The sequence below is a fragment of the Cebidichthys violaceus genome, unplaced genomic scaffold, assembly GCF_023349555.1.
Source record: "Cebidichthys violaceus isolate CVI_PGR_0920_01 unplaced genomic scaffold, fCebVio1.0.p SCAF_2, whole genome shotgun sequence".
Lineage (NCBI taxonomy): Eukaryota > Metazoa > Chordata > Actinopteri > Perciformes > Stichaeidae > Cebidichthys > Cebidichthys violaceus.
In genome coordinates, this window is record NW_027176372.1 from 20626099 (window position 1) to 20641179 (window position 15081).

Here is a 15081-nt window from a genome sequence, read left to right on the forward strand (position 1 = left end):
TAATTATGTGTTTGTGGAAGATCAGAGAAAGAAATCCTCAGGTTTGATGTGATGTATCTCCACAGTCCTCTGGCTTCTGCAGAGATGAGTTTCATCTTCCGAGAGAGAGAGAGAGAGAGAGAGAGAGAGAGAGAGAGACAGAGAGAGAGAGAGAGAGAGATAGAGAGAGAGAGAGAGAGAGATAAAGAGAGAGAGAGACAGAGAGAGAGAGAGAGGGGGGGGGGGGGGGGGGGGGGGGGGGGGGTAAATGCAGCGGAAAGCACTTCTTTGAAAGAACAGCTACTATTTTTCAGATACGTTCGCGTTCACCTCCCAGCCTGCGTGTCTGTGTTTGTGCTATTATTTGATTTCTGCTGGGAGCTACTAAAACATTAGGAAAGCGCTGCAACACTCCTCAATCCTGGAGCAGATCAGATGACTTTCACAGGCGAGGAAAGTGGATAATTGCATGAAAGGAGCAACAAATATGATTTCAACTGTGAATTTGTAGACCAGATTGGACAGATATCCTGCTGCTCAGAAGCTGTTTAATTATGGGCTCAGGTGAAAGGATGATGTCCCACGACCAAAAAACAGCAAGACAATAATTCAATTTTGCATATATGTTTGACGATATATGTACACCGGAGGTTTTGTCAAGATGTACTGTTTAAATACATGTCAAAAAATGCACTATATCAGATATTGTGTTGTGTACGTAGGCATCGCATGCGCCAAATTTAGGAACAAATATTTCTAAATTATATATGTATCACGTCGGGGCCGTAACAGATATGGGTATCTTGGAGGTTAACAGATGGTGTAATAAAATGAAATAGGCATCACTCTTGAAATATACCCAGGCACTGAGGACATTTATGTCTCCAAAATCGTTTTCACTGCCTCTGAGGGAGAAGGGCGAACGTCAACTCTGAAGTCAGCCGCAAGGGTAAAAACTAGTTAACTTGCTCATTTCTGACTGCTCGTCACGTCTGTTGGAAACAGCGTCATAACATTTGTGACAAATTTAACAGTCAAATAAATCTCTTTGAATGCTATAAAAAGGGAGAATGATTGCACCACCCTCAGACATAAAAGACAAAATGAGTGTGGATTCGCTAATGAGTGAATCATTTCTGTTACTTTTGAAAACACTAAGAAGGACCAGAGGAACCTCTGCCGACAGACCGCCGCTAAGTCATTATGTAATTTCGTCATCTTCCCTTGTCTTGTTTCACCTTGACAAGTGACAGAGCGAACTTGTATCAGGCCTGGAAAGGAAAAGTGGTTTGTAATAACAGTGGGAGTCTGGAGAGTAGAGTCCCACAGCATGGCGCAAAGAAAATTACCCCAGTGGAAAGCTTCCACCTCCACTTTACTTCTTTGCTGTGTGTCTAACAGCCACAACATATTTTATCGCCCCGACAGGTTAGAGGGTTTTTCTTTTTTTTTATATTTTGTGTCTCTCTCCTCTTTCCTTACTCATCCCTTCCTGGAAGATGTTAAATCTCAATCGTCACGGTGGGAAATTAAATTGATATATATATATTTTTTTTTTCCATTACACTACAAAGCGATGGGAAGAAATGGCGCTCGATCCGGAAATAAAAAAAAAAAAAAAAGGCGTATAGACTGTCCTGAATTGTCCTGAGGTAGCCTGTTCCACTAAATTCCACTGAGGACATCAAAACTGTTAATGCTATGTTTCAAATATTCAAATTGACATGGAGTCTGATGGGTTTTTTACAAAAGCACTATCCAGGGATAACGAAGTAAATACAGAGGATCAATTATGGATGATTCACTGAGATGGGTGTGTGTGTGTGTGTGTGTGTGTGTGTGTGTGTGTGTGTGTGTGGGTGGGGGGGGGCGGATTTCCACATCAAAAATGACAGAGTTGAAACAGTCCTTCATCTCCGTGAAGAATCAATGTCAGACAGAGCTGGCCAATTGATGTCTATGTACCCAAGTCCTCAACAGGTACCATTCATCAGCGCAGCGTTAACTCATTGCAGTCGCATCGAGAGTCACTATTCACACAGACAAGATTTCTGGCCTGAGCTGTCGACGGGGTTTTTTTTTTTTATATACGGCCGCTGGGACGTTTGGTCGACGCTCATATTTTTATTTTTTTTCACAATAGCAGATGGATACGCTCTCTCTCTCTGCGCCGGTGTTGATTGGCTGATTCTCACACAGCGGACGGAGGAGACCAAAGGAGAAGGAGTCGGGGGATGTAAGAGGACAAGTTAGTGCGATTAATAAAATGCATTTGTGCCAAGAGAGGAGCTTTTGTCACACCTTTTAATTGTCTTGGTTTTAATTGTACCGGTAAGTGCCATGCACATAAAATGTAATGACAATAAAGTACAGTAATATCTTTACACCTTCCGGTTGCCATTCACTATATATATCTATATATATATAGATATATATAGATATATATGAAAAAGTATGACTACTCTGTAGTTTGACTGTCTAGAAATACTGTTTCTGGTCATACATGAGTTCATTTGACTGTGTTTCACTATAATACACATGGATTACGAGATGAGAGAGTTCTATCTTAATCACTATGAAGGGAGCACCACCACTGCGCTTGGCAGCAGTGTTGAACAGAAGTGTTTGTCCGTATGTTGTTCAATGCTTTATCAAGCTGTGCATCAGGACAGACAGTCAACGAGACGGCCGAGCTGCATGCGAGCAGGCATAGTAACTTCAAAGCTCGTAAAAAGCCCATTACTAGTGTTCCATGCAACCCTCTGTGCTCAGCTACAAGCATTCAACTGAGAAAAGCTGGTGAGACTGATTCAGAGTCTGAGACACCCTGTGTGGCAGAGCAGCAAGATCATCACAACAACCCACACCTTGAGTATCCAGACACAGAGAGAAACTCTGGTGTCAGCAAATGTCTCCCGCCTCCACAAAAAGACCTCACAAGAAAATGCCCCTGAGAAAATGTCTGACTTGTACCGTGAAGATTTCACATAATGAAAAGTTGGGAGCCCGGTTCAATTTTGCTTAAATATGTCTCAGGGATCTGAGAGCTAGCAGATCTAATATGGAAGTCACTGTCGGGATTTGACAGAGTCATAGTGTAATGCTGAGGGCTAAACATAGGGAGCTCAAAAAGCCGGGGCCATGGATGTGTGCTCTGCTGCTCAAAACCACTCTCCTATTTTTATATTGGAAAGTCTATTGATGGAGCTGCAGCAGAGTTAGATCCCACCAAGTGAGCTTTAACATTTCAGAGCTGCATCAGACCCAAGTGTAAAAGCAAGGTATGCACTATCATGTAAAGAGAACCAAACACACATGATGCACGACGAATTAGTTTTTCATTGCGACTGTAAAAATGAAATAAATGCGCAAATGTTTTGCCGATTGAGATCAAATTTGTGATATATTTTTTTTTTTTTTACATGGATCGTATGAGAGTAGGAATTTGGAAATGAGTGTGAAAGAGAAGGCCGGACTGAAACACTGCAGGACTTCTCTCCCACTGAATGAGAAAATAAGAGGGTTGTAATTTTCGGTAAGTTGGCATCTCACTTCATGTCAGCGGATTAAGAAATTAATGAAAAGCGGCTAGTCAATCTGACACTTTTAAATTAAGAAGAGAGTATCCAAATGACAGAATTGAAATGGGGAGAATGAAGTAGAGGATAAATAATTGGCTGTGTGTGTGTGTGTGTGTGTGTGTGTGTGTGTGTGTGTGTGGGGGGGGAATTCTGACAGAAAGAGAAGTGGAAAACATGGCAGCTGAGGAGAAGAGAGCGGAAACAGAGTAAGCAGCGGACGCTCCAGGCAATGCCATCTGTGGGTGGATCTGCGAAAAGGCTGCATGCCACACACCTGTGTGGAACTGCCTGGGAGATAAGGCCCTGAGCACAATGGCCCTGTGGCCACCTGCGCTGCCAAACAGGTGCACAGCCCAGCCAATTAAACTATTAGACAAACACAGGCCTCTGGGAGCAAATTAGCAGGCTGCCCAAACATCACAGGAAAAACAAAAAGCAATGGTAAGCACTAACTGTGAAAGAACGTTTGATGTGGGACTTTCATTTCTGTGTATAGAATTAAGTTTAATGTTCCACAAAACAAAGTACCGGTTTTGATTTCGTTATCACAGAAATGTCAAAAAAAATAAAAATGTCTCTGGTGTTTAAACACAGACCACCAAATTAGTTGTTTGATATAAAAAATATGCATGAATGTAAAATGTCTTCCCACGTATTAAGGCTCAGGGCTGTATTTTGCTGTTATATATCCAAATGACACTAATATGTATTGATATAGAGAAGAGAAGAAGACACTAATATTGAACTATTTGTGATCGACGGCCCACATTTGAGATCGGATCAAATCTCTTGGTCGAGTTATTAAGGAATTGATGTTTTCTTTTTACTTTGATCAAATACAGTTTAGGACTATATTTGTATTCCTCTGACAAATTTCCGACCATTGTGGAATGATTCTTCTAAAAGGGTTGATAATTCCAAAACCCCCAACATTAGAATTCTGCTCAGTATTTTTACCAAATCTTTTGAACACAGGCACAAAAAAAATCTTAGACAAAGTTTGTTCGGCCTTTTTCCCCTGTGAAAGAAATAGAAATGTACCAACTCTTGACTATAAACTCGTTGGAATGGGAGTTCATCTCCTAAAAATACTGTTCAATGCTTTAAACTTTGAACAATCAGCGAGGCGTAACAAATGGCAGCATATAATTACCAGTACATCTATATTTAGAAATGCATATTGAGGATGGAATATGCTTGAACTTCTTGAGGTAAATTTGAAAGTCCCCAAAATATTCAAAAGAAAGCCAGCTGATCGTCATTCCAAGGTGTAAATTAAAACAACCATGAATGCGCTGCTCTGTCATCTACTTCATGGTTATTTTCAGTATATTATAACATAGCGGACAAAGGTTACATTAACATAGCGGAGTCAGAGGAGCAGCAAACCAAATGTGGATTTCCTGTGTGTCGTGATCCATGACAATTAAGTGCATTCATATTCATTAGGGGTAACCTTATCTATGCTTCAAGAAAACAATCAGTCCCTTTACCCAAGAGAGACATAATGAGAGGCGTAAAGATGAGCAGGGGGGCCGGATTTAGTCAACACTCGCACCGTCATCCTTGCCGCGCGCGCACACACACACACACACACACACACACACACGCGCACACACATACCCAGAGGTGGCTTTCCTTTCTCCCCGCATGGACCTTGCCATCCGTAGGAGGCAACTCGTCCATAAAGCGCCGGTGCCTTACATGCTGGTCAGGGGTTCAGCCATTTGAAAACACCCACAGGGCAAGCCTGGCCTCACTTGCGTCCCCTCGGCACCGGTTGGCCTTTCTGAGTGGAGAGGCTGACTTGACTCCCCACAGCTTGCTGGAGACTGCTGGAGACTGACTTCACAGCTCTGCAATCACTCGAGGGATAATAGCATAGCTGTCCATAACACACTCGAACATTGTTTATATTAAATGTGCATCTATGATAAGCTCAGCGTGTGCATCACTAGCGAACGTCTCCGTGTTAAGCCGACCGAATGTCTCTGTAAAGTTCTGTAAAGGGAAATGTCCGCTGTCTCAACAGGTGGACGGTTGTGTCTTGAGCAGTGCGTTTTAGTTCGAGCACACGACTCTTTGTGTTTTTTTGGTTTAATGCAGGGGAGCAGCGGCGAAGCCGGTGGCAGCACACGGATTAAATGAAAGGTCTTCCGGGGCCACGCTGGCAGCTCCTTCCAGGGTGAACATAAAAAAGTATTCCACTTATCCGATGACCATTTAATATGCACCATTCATTGATTCCCATTAAGAAACATCTCCTCAACAGCGGGCCGGTAAATAATTTAAAGGATCTGCTGTCGCTAAGGGTTCCGTTGCAATAGTGGGACCAAATTAAAATTGAACATCTCGTTTAAAGAGAGAAGGCGGAGAATGTGGGTAAGAAATAGAGACGGGCCTTTAAAAAAAAAAAAAAAAAGAAAAAAAAATCTGTGAGGGCTCGTAATGAAGGACCCGAGAGCTAATCAAGGCTCAACAGGGTGGATGGACAAATAAATAGACAAAGGAAGAGAGTAAACTGTAAGAACATTAAGTTGATCTTTGAGGCATTCCGGTTCATTAGGTACACCTACACAGTCCTCACAGGGGTCACAGCGGTCTGCTTCGTCTGTGGTGCTGTTACACTGCGTTGTATCACACAGAGGGAAGTTTCTGTTATCTAGCCGACCCTGACTGATGCAAATAGGGTGGATAAAATAATAGAAACACCTGTCAGCACAATGCAAAGCACCCTCCATGTCCTTCCTCTCCAGATTTACCTAAACTGTGTTTAGAGATGGACAGCAGTCAGCACCTCGCATTGACCGTTGTTTTACATCCAAACAGCTCTGACTCGTCCTTCCACTTCATCACCGCTCTACTATAGACAAAGCCGGTTCTTCAGTGAAGTCAGGATGGCGTTTGGGTTTACAATAAACTACATTCCACTACATCCTGTAAGTGTCGATGCTTTTAAAGCTCTCCATGTGGGAGTATGTCACATAAAAGAGCGACCAGGGCCCACAACATTACCTTAATAGAGAAAAACACATGGTTTTATAGAATCTGTCATGATTCCACTTCGAACAATCACAAACAAATAGTGCACATTATCTGAACGATGACTTTCACTCTGGTCCTTTTCATTCCCCTTTAGCTAGACTGAATTAATGGACTCCATCGTTTTCTAGCAGTCAGTGCACAGAAAAAAAAAAAATGTCAGTAAGCACAACTGGCGAATACTACTGTGGTAAAATGATTGCGCAGTATTTCCAGCTGTCCATATCTGTTGTGTGTGTGTGTGTGTGTGTGTGTGTGTGTGTGTGTGTGTGTGTGTGTGCTAGAAGTTTGAACTTCCACACAGCGATGTCCAGAGGAAAACCAACCAAACAACAGTAATGGAGCGATCCTGACGAACCTTCTCATCACCGTGCCGGTAGTAAGAGACGCTCTAATAAGCACTTTGAGCCGTGATATTTGTGAATACTTCCAGGCACAAGGCACACTTTGCAGTGAGTGAAGAAAAAAGAAAGTGACTAACCTGACAGGGTTACTAGTGAGAGACACTCTGAGGGACTCCAGGCAGTTGAGCAGCTTTTCCTCCGCGATGCCAGAACGCAGCTCGTGGACATACTCTTGGGATGAAAGTGTGCACTCGTGCTTGCTGTTCCTTAGTCCACCCTGAAAACAAAATAACAAACAGGACAGTTATTAGATTTACCATCCTGCACTAAAACACCTTGGTGATGTCTTCAAAACTAACAAGGGGTAATCGGTAGAAGAAGAAAGTTGTGAAGGACATCAACGTTTGATTTGCATCATCTGACTAAACACACGGAAGATGAAATACCGATTAAAATCTGAAGAACCTTCATTTTCTGTCATATTGAAACGAGACCATGAAGACCATGAAGAGGACGTTTCTGCAGCTTGTTTCCTCGGTAGCTGTAGTTGTTGAGACTGGTTTTTACTTTATTAAAAACCTTATTATTTGGATACTCAAGAAGATGAAAAGCTGGCCAAAACGTCTGTGTTTTCGAAAAAAAAAGGATGAGTGAGCGTCTAGAGATGAGTTGGCCGATTTCTCTTTCTCTCAATCGGCCAATATTCTAACGACGGAGTCTACTCACAGAGAGCCACATTCTATCTGCAGCACCTCCTGCTTAAAGGAAATGGATTCTTGTGTTCAATCTCCACACAGGGCTCTAGAGAGACGCTGCCACGCCGATGCTTACACAATGAGACTACCTATCGGCAGCAATACACACAATTACACCCCCGACAGGGAAACGTATATCTGCACACTCACTCTCCCGGCGCACAAGTGTAGTCAACGTTGTGCATCAGGTCGAGCTACGCTTTGATTCCAAAGCTACGGAGCGATTGAACGTACGGTCAACATGCATGTTGAGGGACGCATATGAAAGAGCTCTGCGTGCAAATTGAATAATCGTACAACATTAGCTCTACTCCCAGAACAAAGCTCCGAGATGAAATGTGTGAAATCTGTTTGTTTTGTACGGTTCTGTTGTGAAAGTGAGCTACGTTTCAGGTGGGAGTTGAGTCAAGGTGCTGTACAAAAAAAAAAAAACGCACCGCAGGAAAAAAAGAATCGCATGCGCCTGAACCGGACTGCTAGACCAAATCCTCCACACTGTGTTCATCCCTGGACGGCTGGTTCCCCACACAGCTGAGCGGCGCTAATAGGCAGTTTGGTAAGTAATAAGCTAGCTCATTTATCTGGAGAAAAGAGAGGCCTGCTGCTCTCCTGCAATGCACAGCCAACATCAAAGAACCATTTATTTTTTTCTGTTGTTGTTGTTGTTTTTATTTTTTTATGAAAAAGCAGAGGCAGTCTAACCAGCAGCATGCTACTAATAACTCCGTGCTTTAGGAGTTAACTGAGCTCGTGGTGTGATTGGCTCAGTAATGAGTGGAAGTGTTTTATTTGATAAAGACTGACGCGAAGCCGCGTTCTTACAACCTGTAGGAGTGATTCCTGCCGAAAAGAACAATTACCAGCGGTGGCTCTTCTACAACTATTTCATAAATGTAAGCTCACACAGTAGAGTTTATCTATGAATAGGGCACGGAAACAAGGATCTGCTAATGTCACTCCACTTCATTTCACCATTTCTTTTATTGTGCATGGCTGAACCATTATGATTTGTTTCTATGGTTATGATCTGCCATGGCTTTCCACACTTCTGAACACTTCTGAAACAAGGGTAGCATCTCAAACCAAGTTAAACCTTCGAGTGTTCTTTATTTGCCAGCGTTCCTGCGTTTCCGTCTTTTCTCCGGTCTTTCTCATCTTCATCTATACAAACACTTACGCCATTCATCTTTTTTTTTTTTTTCTCAAGCACCGTTGCGTGAATGTGGGGGAGCGACCGGCTTAGCTTTCATCCGACCGAAAGTAGTTATTAGACCACAGGGAGATAAGAATCCTTCTGTTACTATCTAGATGTTTCAACTATTACCTACCGCGGGACTCTTTGTTGCACATTTTTTGCCGCACACATTTTTTTTTTTATATTGACTAAGAAAATAATACAAAAAGAAAATGATAAGACAAGACATACACTTTGGGAAAGCTCAATTAATCAGAGCGGAGACAGACATTCCAGACACTTAACGAAACCCCAGGGTGAAATGTTGGCACTTTGAGTGTTCAAGGTTAAGCTCAGACAGTGATGTAAAACTTTAGAGTAAGCACAGCCATCTTCTCTTTCTCTGCTTGTTTAAGTACTTCAATGTGCTTTTGAATTCCTTGAGCGACAGCGCTTCAATATCTTTTGAAACAAAGTCTTGAAGCAGTAATGTCAGTCGTGTCTCTGACTCGAACATTTTCTCCAAGAGTTCAAGGTAACGCCGGGTGAGTCATCGATATACTAATGGTCATTTTGTGGGAGAATTATTCCGTAAACAGCATTTTCAAATCGCAGCCAAATAATCTTCCCATATTTCTCAAACAGGGCATGTGCAACAAAGGTAGCTTGCTCTTTATTAGGGTGCCTTTTTTTAGTATCTGGCCAAGTGCAACAGATGAAAATGTGCCGTTTGCTGTTCAACCCTGTGTTGTACAATGACAATAAATTGTATTTGAACCTTGAAATAAACTCATATCACCAAACATGGCATACTAAGAGCCTCGCCTTTATTTCAGTTATGACTGTCGGTACAACAGCGTGAAGTGCGAAGGACTTCGGGGATCCCTGGTCTAGCCTCCATCTGAACTTGTACCTGAAGTGTATCTGGACCATTAGGCAGCTCCACAGATGTCCCGTCACGGCGAACTGCCCAAAAGTCCTTAAAACACGTTTAGTATAACAGGCCTATGATCCTCAAGTGGGATTCTTCCCTATTAAGAAGAAGGTGGAAACTACAGTCTTCATTATCCAATGAACGGACCGTTATCCAATGGACAAAGACCTACCAGAGGCCTTGGACCAGAACTAGTTCTACAACTGATTGGGCAAATGCCCGATCCAATTATGCAAGTCATTCAGGAACAGCATACAGAATGTGAAAGTGTCCATTGTCCTCCAAAAAGTAGAGGGGAAATAAAAGAAACAACGGTAATCTCAGTTACGTCGCAGTCAAATCCCCAACTGGCTTTGCTGAAACAAAGACTGGGGTTTTGAAATGAACTGCTGTCTGCATTGGATCGGTTTCGATGAATAGCAAACGCTAAAACAACACAGTTGGTGCATAAAGTTTCAAAGATAATGGCGGGTGATGTGTATTAAAGCCACAGTGCTGGGTTTCATGCAAGTCTGAAGACCAATCGGCCTCCATTAGGCCGAAGTCAAGCATGACTAAGAACTCGGGTTGAAATTGAACTGAAACGTTAGACATTATGGATAAAACTATAACTGTAAATATATATATATATATATATATATATATATATATATATATATATATATATATGCATTGTTGGCTAAGTACATAACCTGCACAACATAAATGTTGACCCAAATATAGCAAGAGAATACACTGTATAAGAAAAAAAGCACTCACAACCGCAAATGTAAATCATTGCGATTCCCTTTTTTGGACGCGGCTGATTAAGAGGCTGCAGTTTCAGAACATTACTTCCAATAATACGCAGGGCAGTGAGAGGAAAACACATCACCCACTGTGTATTTATCTTCTTACTTCTCAGGAGTTCCCAGCAGGCGTACCACTATGTCCAGAAAAATGAGAGCTCCGGTTTCACCGCGTTGCTCTGACCTCCGGAAACCAAAGACTCTGACCATGAACTGCTTTTTCACGACCCTAGCCCCGAATCAATGAGAGTCCTTTGGGATAATATCAACATTACACCAACCAAACCAGCAGCAGAGAAACAATCTGAGGATTAGAGGGAGGTGGCATTACCTGCTGGCTACTGGGTAATAGAGTTTTCCCCCCTTCAGGCCCACAAAAATGGTCAACAGAAGAAAATGGTCAAAAAGAGGCCCTAGAGGAAGGGAGTCGGGGATGAGGGAGAGAGACGTTGTGCCGGGGTGGTGTGTGATGAAGTAGTAAAACGTGAAGGAAGCAGAGGGTGAGGGAGATGCGAGGAAAAAGTAGGGGTCAGATACAAAGACATAAAACGTGTATGGGGGGGGGGGGGGGGGGAAAGGGCAAGGCGGAGAGATAGAGCACCGGGAGACAACCTACACAGTAGAGGACAGACACAGCCTTTTGACCAGGAGCCCAAAGCCTCATCTCCCGACGCTTATTGAATCCCCTATTTGCCGATAACAGTATTTCCTGCCAAAGAAAATAGTGCTGGGAGCAATTACTTCGGTGAGCCTGTCAATTTCATTTTGGGGGGGGGGGGGGGGGGGGTTAGGGGAGCGCTGGTGCTCATCCCCTCCTCCTGCATCACCTCTGTGTCCCTTTCTCTATGCCATGGGGAGTGACAGAGTGCCGGGCTTTCTATCGAGGGGCAGGGCGGGGAGACAATGCCAAGGATGGCGGCACCTCCACATGTCATCTTCACCTGTAATGAGCCTATAACAAGCTGGCAGCTTCCTCAGTGCCCGGTGCTCGGCACACTCAGGCAGACTGATAGATACATTATTCAGCTTCTTTGTCAGCTTACTGGGGGGGAAAAAAAAAAAAAACCACATGGCTGCAATGTGTCTGGCCTGGAAGCCAGAGCCGGGAGATAGCTGATACAGCTTCCATTCTTGTCTGGCTCGCTCTGTCTCACTCAAGACATATATACGCATTCTTCAGAACAATGTTTTTTTTTTCCCAACTCTATTATGTCTTCCAGCGTCGCCTGATCAAGAGGTACAATTAGCAAGTGCAGCAAGAACAGTAGCGCACACTGGCGTCGGTGTCAGTCATCGCAGCGTGAGATTAGCGCGTCACGATGATTCCGTTAGATGAAAAGTCATCAAAAAGATTTGCGTCTGAAAGCGATTCCCTTATGGGGATAGAACATCATGACCCCCCCCCCCCCCCTCATTGCTGGACTCATTGCAGCACTTAATGCTATTTAAAGAAGAGCATAGATTTTGCAATCAGCTTATTCTGAAAGCTTATTTTTAAGGAGAAGCAGAAATGTGAACTGCAGAAACGAATCCCTACAACTCCGACTAATTACTGATTCGATTATCTGAATATTCTGAGGAGCGACGATGTTTAAATGTTTAAACCACCGCTTGTTTCACTGCTCTGAATAAAATAGTTTTCGCATGAGAATAAGGGAGAGAGAGAGATTATGTTCAAAACTCCCTCACCCCTTCCTGAAAGTTTCGAGGTGACAAAGATGACGGTTTACAACAACACCCTGCAGGTTGGACAAACAAAAATAACTGCATCTGAGGGGGGGGGGGGGGGGGGGGTGATATGCAAGAACACATTCTGTAGGTGTGATTGTGGTATTGCATAAACAGAGGGCTTTGCAGAGTGGATTTTAAGGGAGCATCCATGTACATTTTTCAAATTATACACTGTTCTTGGGAGGTAATGAATTTAGGACACACACACACACACACACACACACACACACACACACACACACACACACACACACACACACAGCGCCCACCTACACTCCAAAAAAAAAGAAGTAAAAAATGAAATCATTAAAAAGCAAATTATTCATTCTTTGTGTGTAATTAATGAAAATTACGAGAGAGCCCTAACGCTCTTTGTGAAAAAGAATAATACAGATACAATCTGAGCAATTAGAGCATATCATGCCGTATGATAGCCACGTTACGGCTTAATTTCCTGCTCATTAGCGGTGAGGAGATTAGTTGAGAGGGAAGATACCACAAGAATCGGTAGAAGACGGTCTACGGTCAGGTAGATCCAAATGCCATGCCTCACCCTTTCCCTTATGATACAAACATGACCTATGAACAACGCTGTCAACACAACGGCGGCGAGGAAGGTTTGCACGCAACCAACACAAACACACACACACACACACACACATACGCGCGCGCGAGAGAGACGCAATATAAATGAGCAATCTTACATTTAACACAATCTAAAGTTTGGCATGTGTCGGTGGCCGCAGCGCGAAAGGTCAAAGGCAACACGGATCAGTTGAGATGCTGGTTGGCTGGACAATGAGTTTTCCCGAGTCCTACTTTAAAGGACAGAGTCCTGCTGCCGGCAGATAAGACATTTCATCCAAACCACCAGGACGCAGCAGGGCTCCCAGCTCAGTGGGGGATTTCCCACCAGACCATGTGGTCAAGCAAGGGTTCCCACTCTTCGCTATAGAGATCATTGCCCAGGACTTTTCCAGGACTTTTTCCACTGATAATCTATCGCTGCCATAGCCGCACAGTAATAGACATGCAGTCTATGGCTGTAACTTATCTGTGAAATAATCTCTTTTAGGCTGTCTTAAGAAATTAGGACAAATTGATCGTAGAAAAATGCAAACACGCCTGCAGGTATTTATGGTGAAGCTATGCAGCATCGCGTTTGAAGAGACGCTAACGAAGTAAAAAAAGTACCGTTAGCCAGTATTTAGCCGCTGCTAGCCGAAGTCTAATCACCAAATCTGAACCCTTTGCCGGCATCGTAGGCGTAGCTCGTTCTCAGATAAAGGAAATAGCAGAATGTTGACATAATATTTCCAGGACGTTTGACTTTTTCTCTCATTTTTCCAGTGTCCCGTATGTTTTCATGACCGAAAAACAGTTTTCCAGGTTTTCCAAAGCTGCCAAGAATTTCACCCTCTTTCTCTCCAATTCAGTCTTTTTGCTCCTCAATTTTTCCATCTGTCCGTCTCTGCCGTCTCACTTTGTCCACACTGAGGTGTTTTGAACGCTGGGTGACAGCCACAACAAAATCTGTATATATCTGCACTGTGACTTTAATTCATTTTTGTATTTCTTTTTTCTTCCCTTTATCTTCTGCCTGTTGTGGCCAGAAAACAAAATCTACAGGCTGCTTTATTCTCTCATGTCTGCACAACTACAATTTTCTGATAACACGGACACAATTAGGCCTGCAACATTCTCTCAATAATCAGGCTAGTGGCATTACATATTGTGTCCAGACAAGACAAGCACAACACAGCAGAGAGGCGGACTGAGAAGGAAACACAAAAAGAAGCAATGAGGTATTAGGCTGGAAACAGCATGAAAATAACACCGCGGGGTTCACTTTGTAAGAAACACTGGGCAGCGGCCAAAGCGCGCCCGCGCCCGCGCGTGTGTGTGTGTGTGTGTGTGTGTGTGTTGATCCCCAAGAGAGGAAGAGGAAGAACACACAGTGACAATAGCAACCACAAAACCTGAGGATATTAAACAATTCCATTCCCTTTTTTTTTTTTTTCCCATTTCAACACAAAATATGCCCACAATACTTTGTAATGGTTATTCAATTACGAGCAGGGCTATCCTCCGTCTGTGTGGGTGCGCAGACACGCAGAAAGGTCAGATATAAAACATGGGGCACCTCAACCATGGGGTTGAATATATACGAGCTTTATTTATTCAGAACTCGAATTTATACAGGAAAATGTTTTTATTAAAAAAAAAGGCCATGTTCTTATAAATGGGTTTTAAACTTTCAAACACAACAGAAAGGGACAAGGCCCCCTTGTTTGGTCCAGAATGAACTTGTCATGCAGCGATGAATAAAGGATGCTTCTCTATGACGTCAGACATCAACGCATTCAATGGCAGTAATGAACAAAGAGCCAAAATACATTCTTCCAGCCACATCAGCGGTCATAGCTAATAAAAGACATTTGATTTGTGCTGCATCACAAATAACAGAAATGTCTATTTAGTATGTCTTGATGCAAAGAGAACCTTAAAAAGACAACAAAAGAAAAGGACATTAAATGTCTAAATATTCAACAAAGAAATGTTTCACTGCATGGTGTTAAATGGCAACTGTTGTGGTAGCAATAATGATTTAAAAAATACGCTTTTGTTGCAACCTTACACCATTTAAATCCCCCCAAAGTCAAAAGTAGAAGTCGGTTCAAAGTTAACCTGTTTGTGATTCGTCCACCTTGACCCTAACCACACTAACAACAAGGGCGATTGTGTTTACCTCT

General features: G+C 43.0%; 1 protein-coding gene across 1 annotated transcript in view; it reads right to left on the minus strand.

The window, feature by feature from the left end:
• The window catches only part of diaph2 (diaphanous-related formin 2), a 356685-nt gene that overhangs the window by 251820 nt on the left and 89784 nt on the right, over nucleotides 1-15081 (minus strand). The window contains 1 exon segment of the mRNA XM_068715129.1: nucleotides 7084-7223. Coding sequence (XP_068571230.1) covers nucleotides 7084-7223 — 140 coding nt within the window.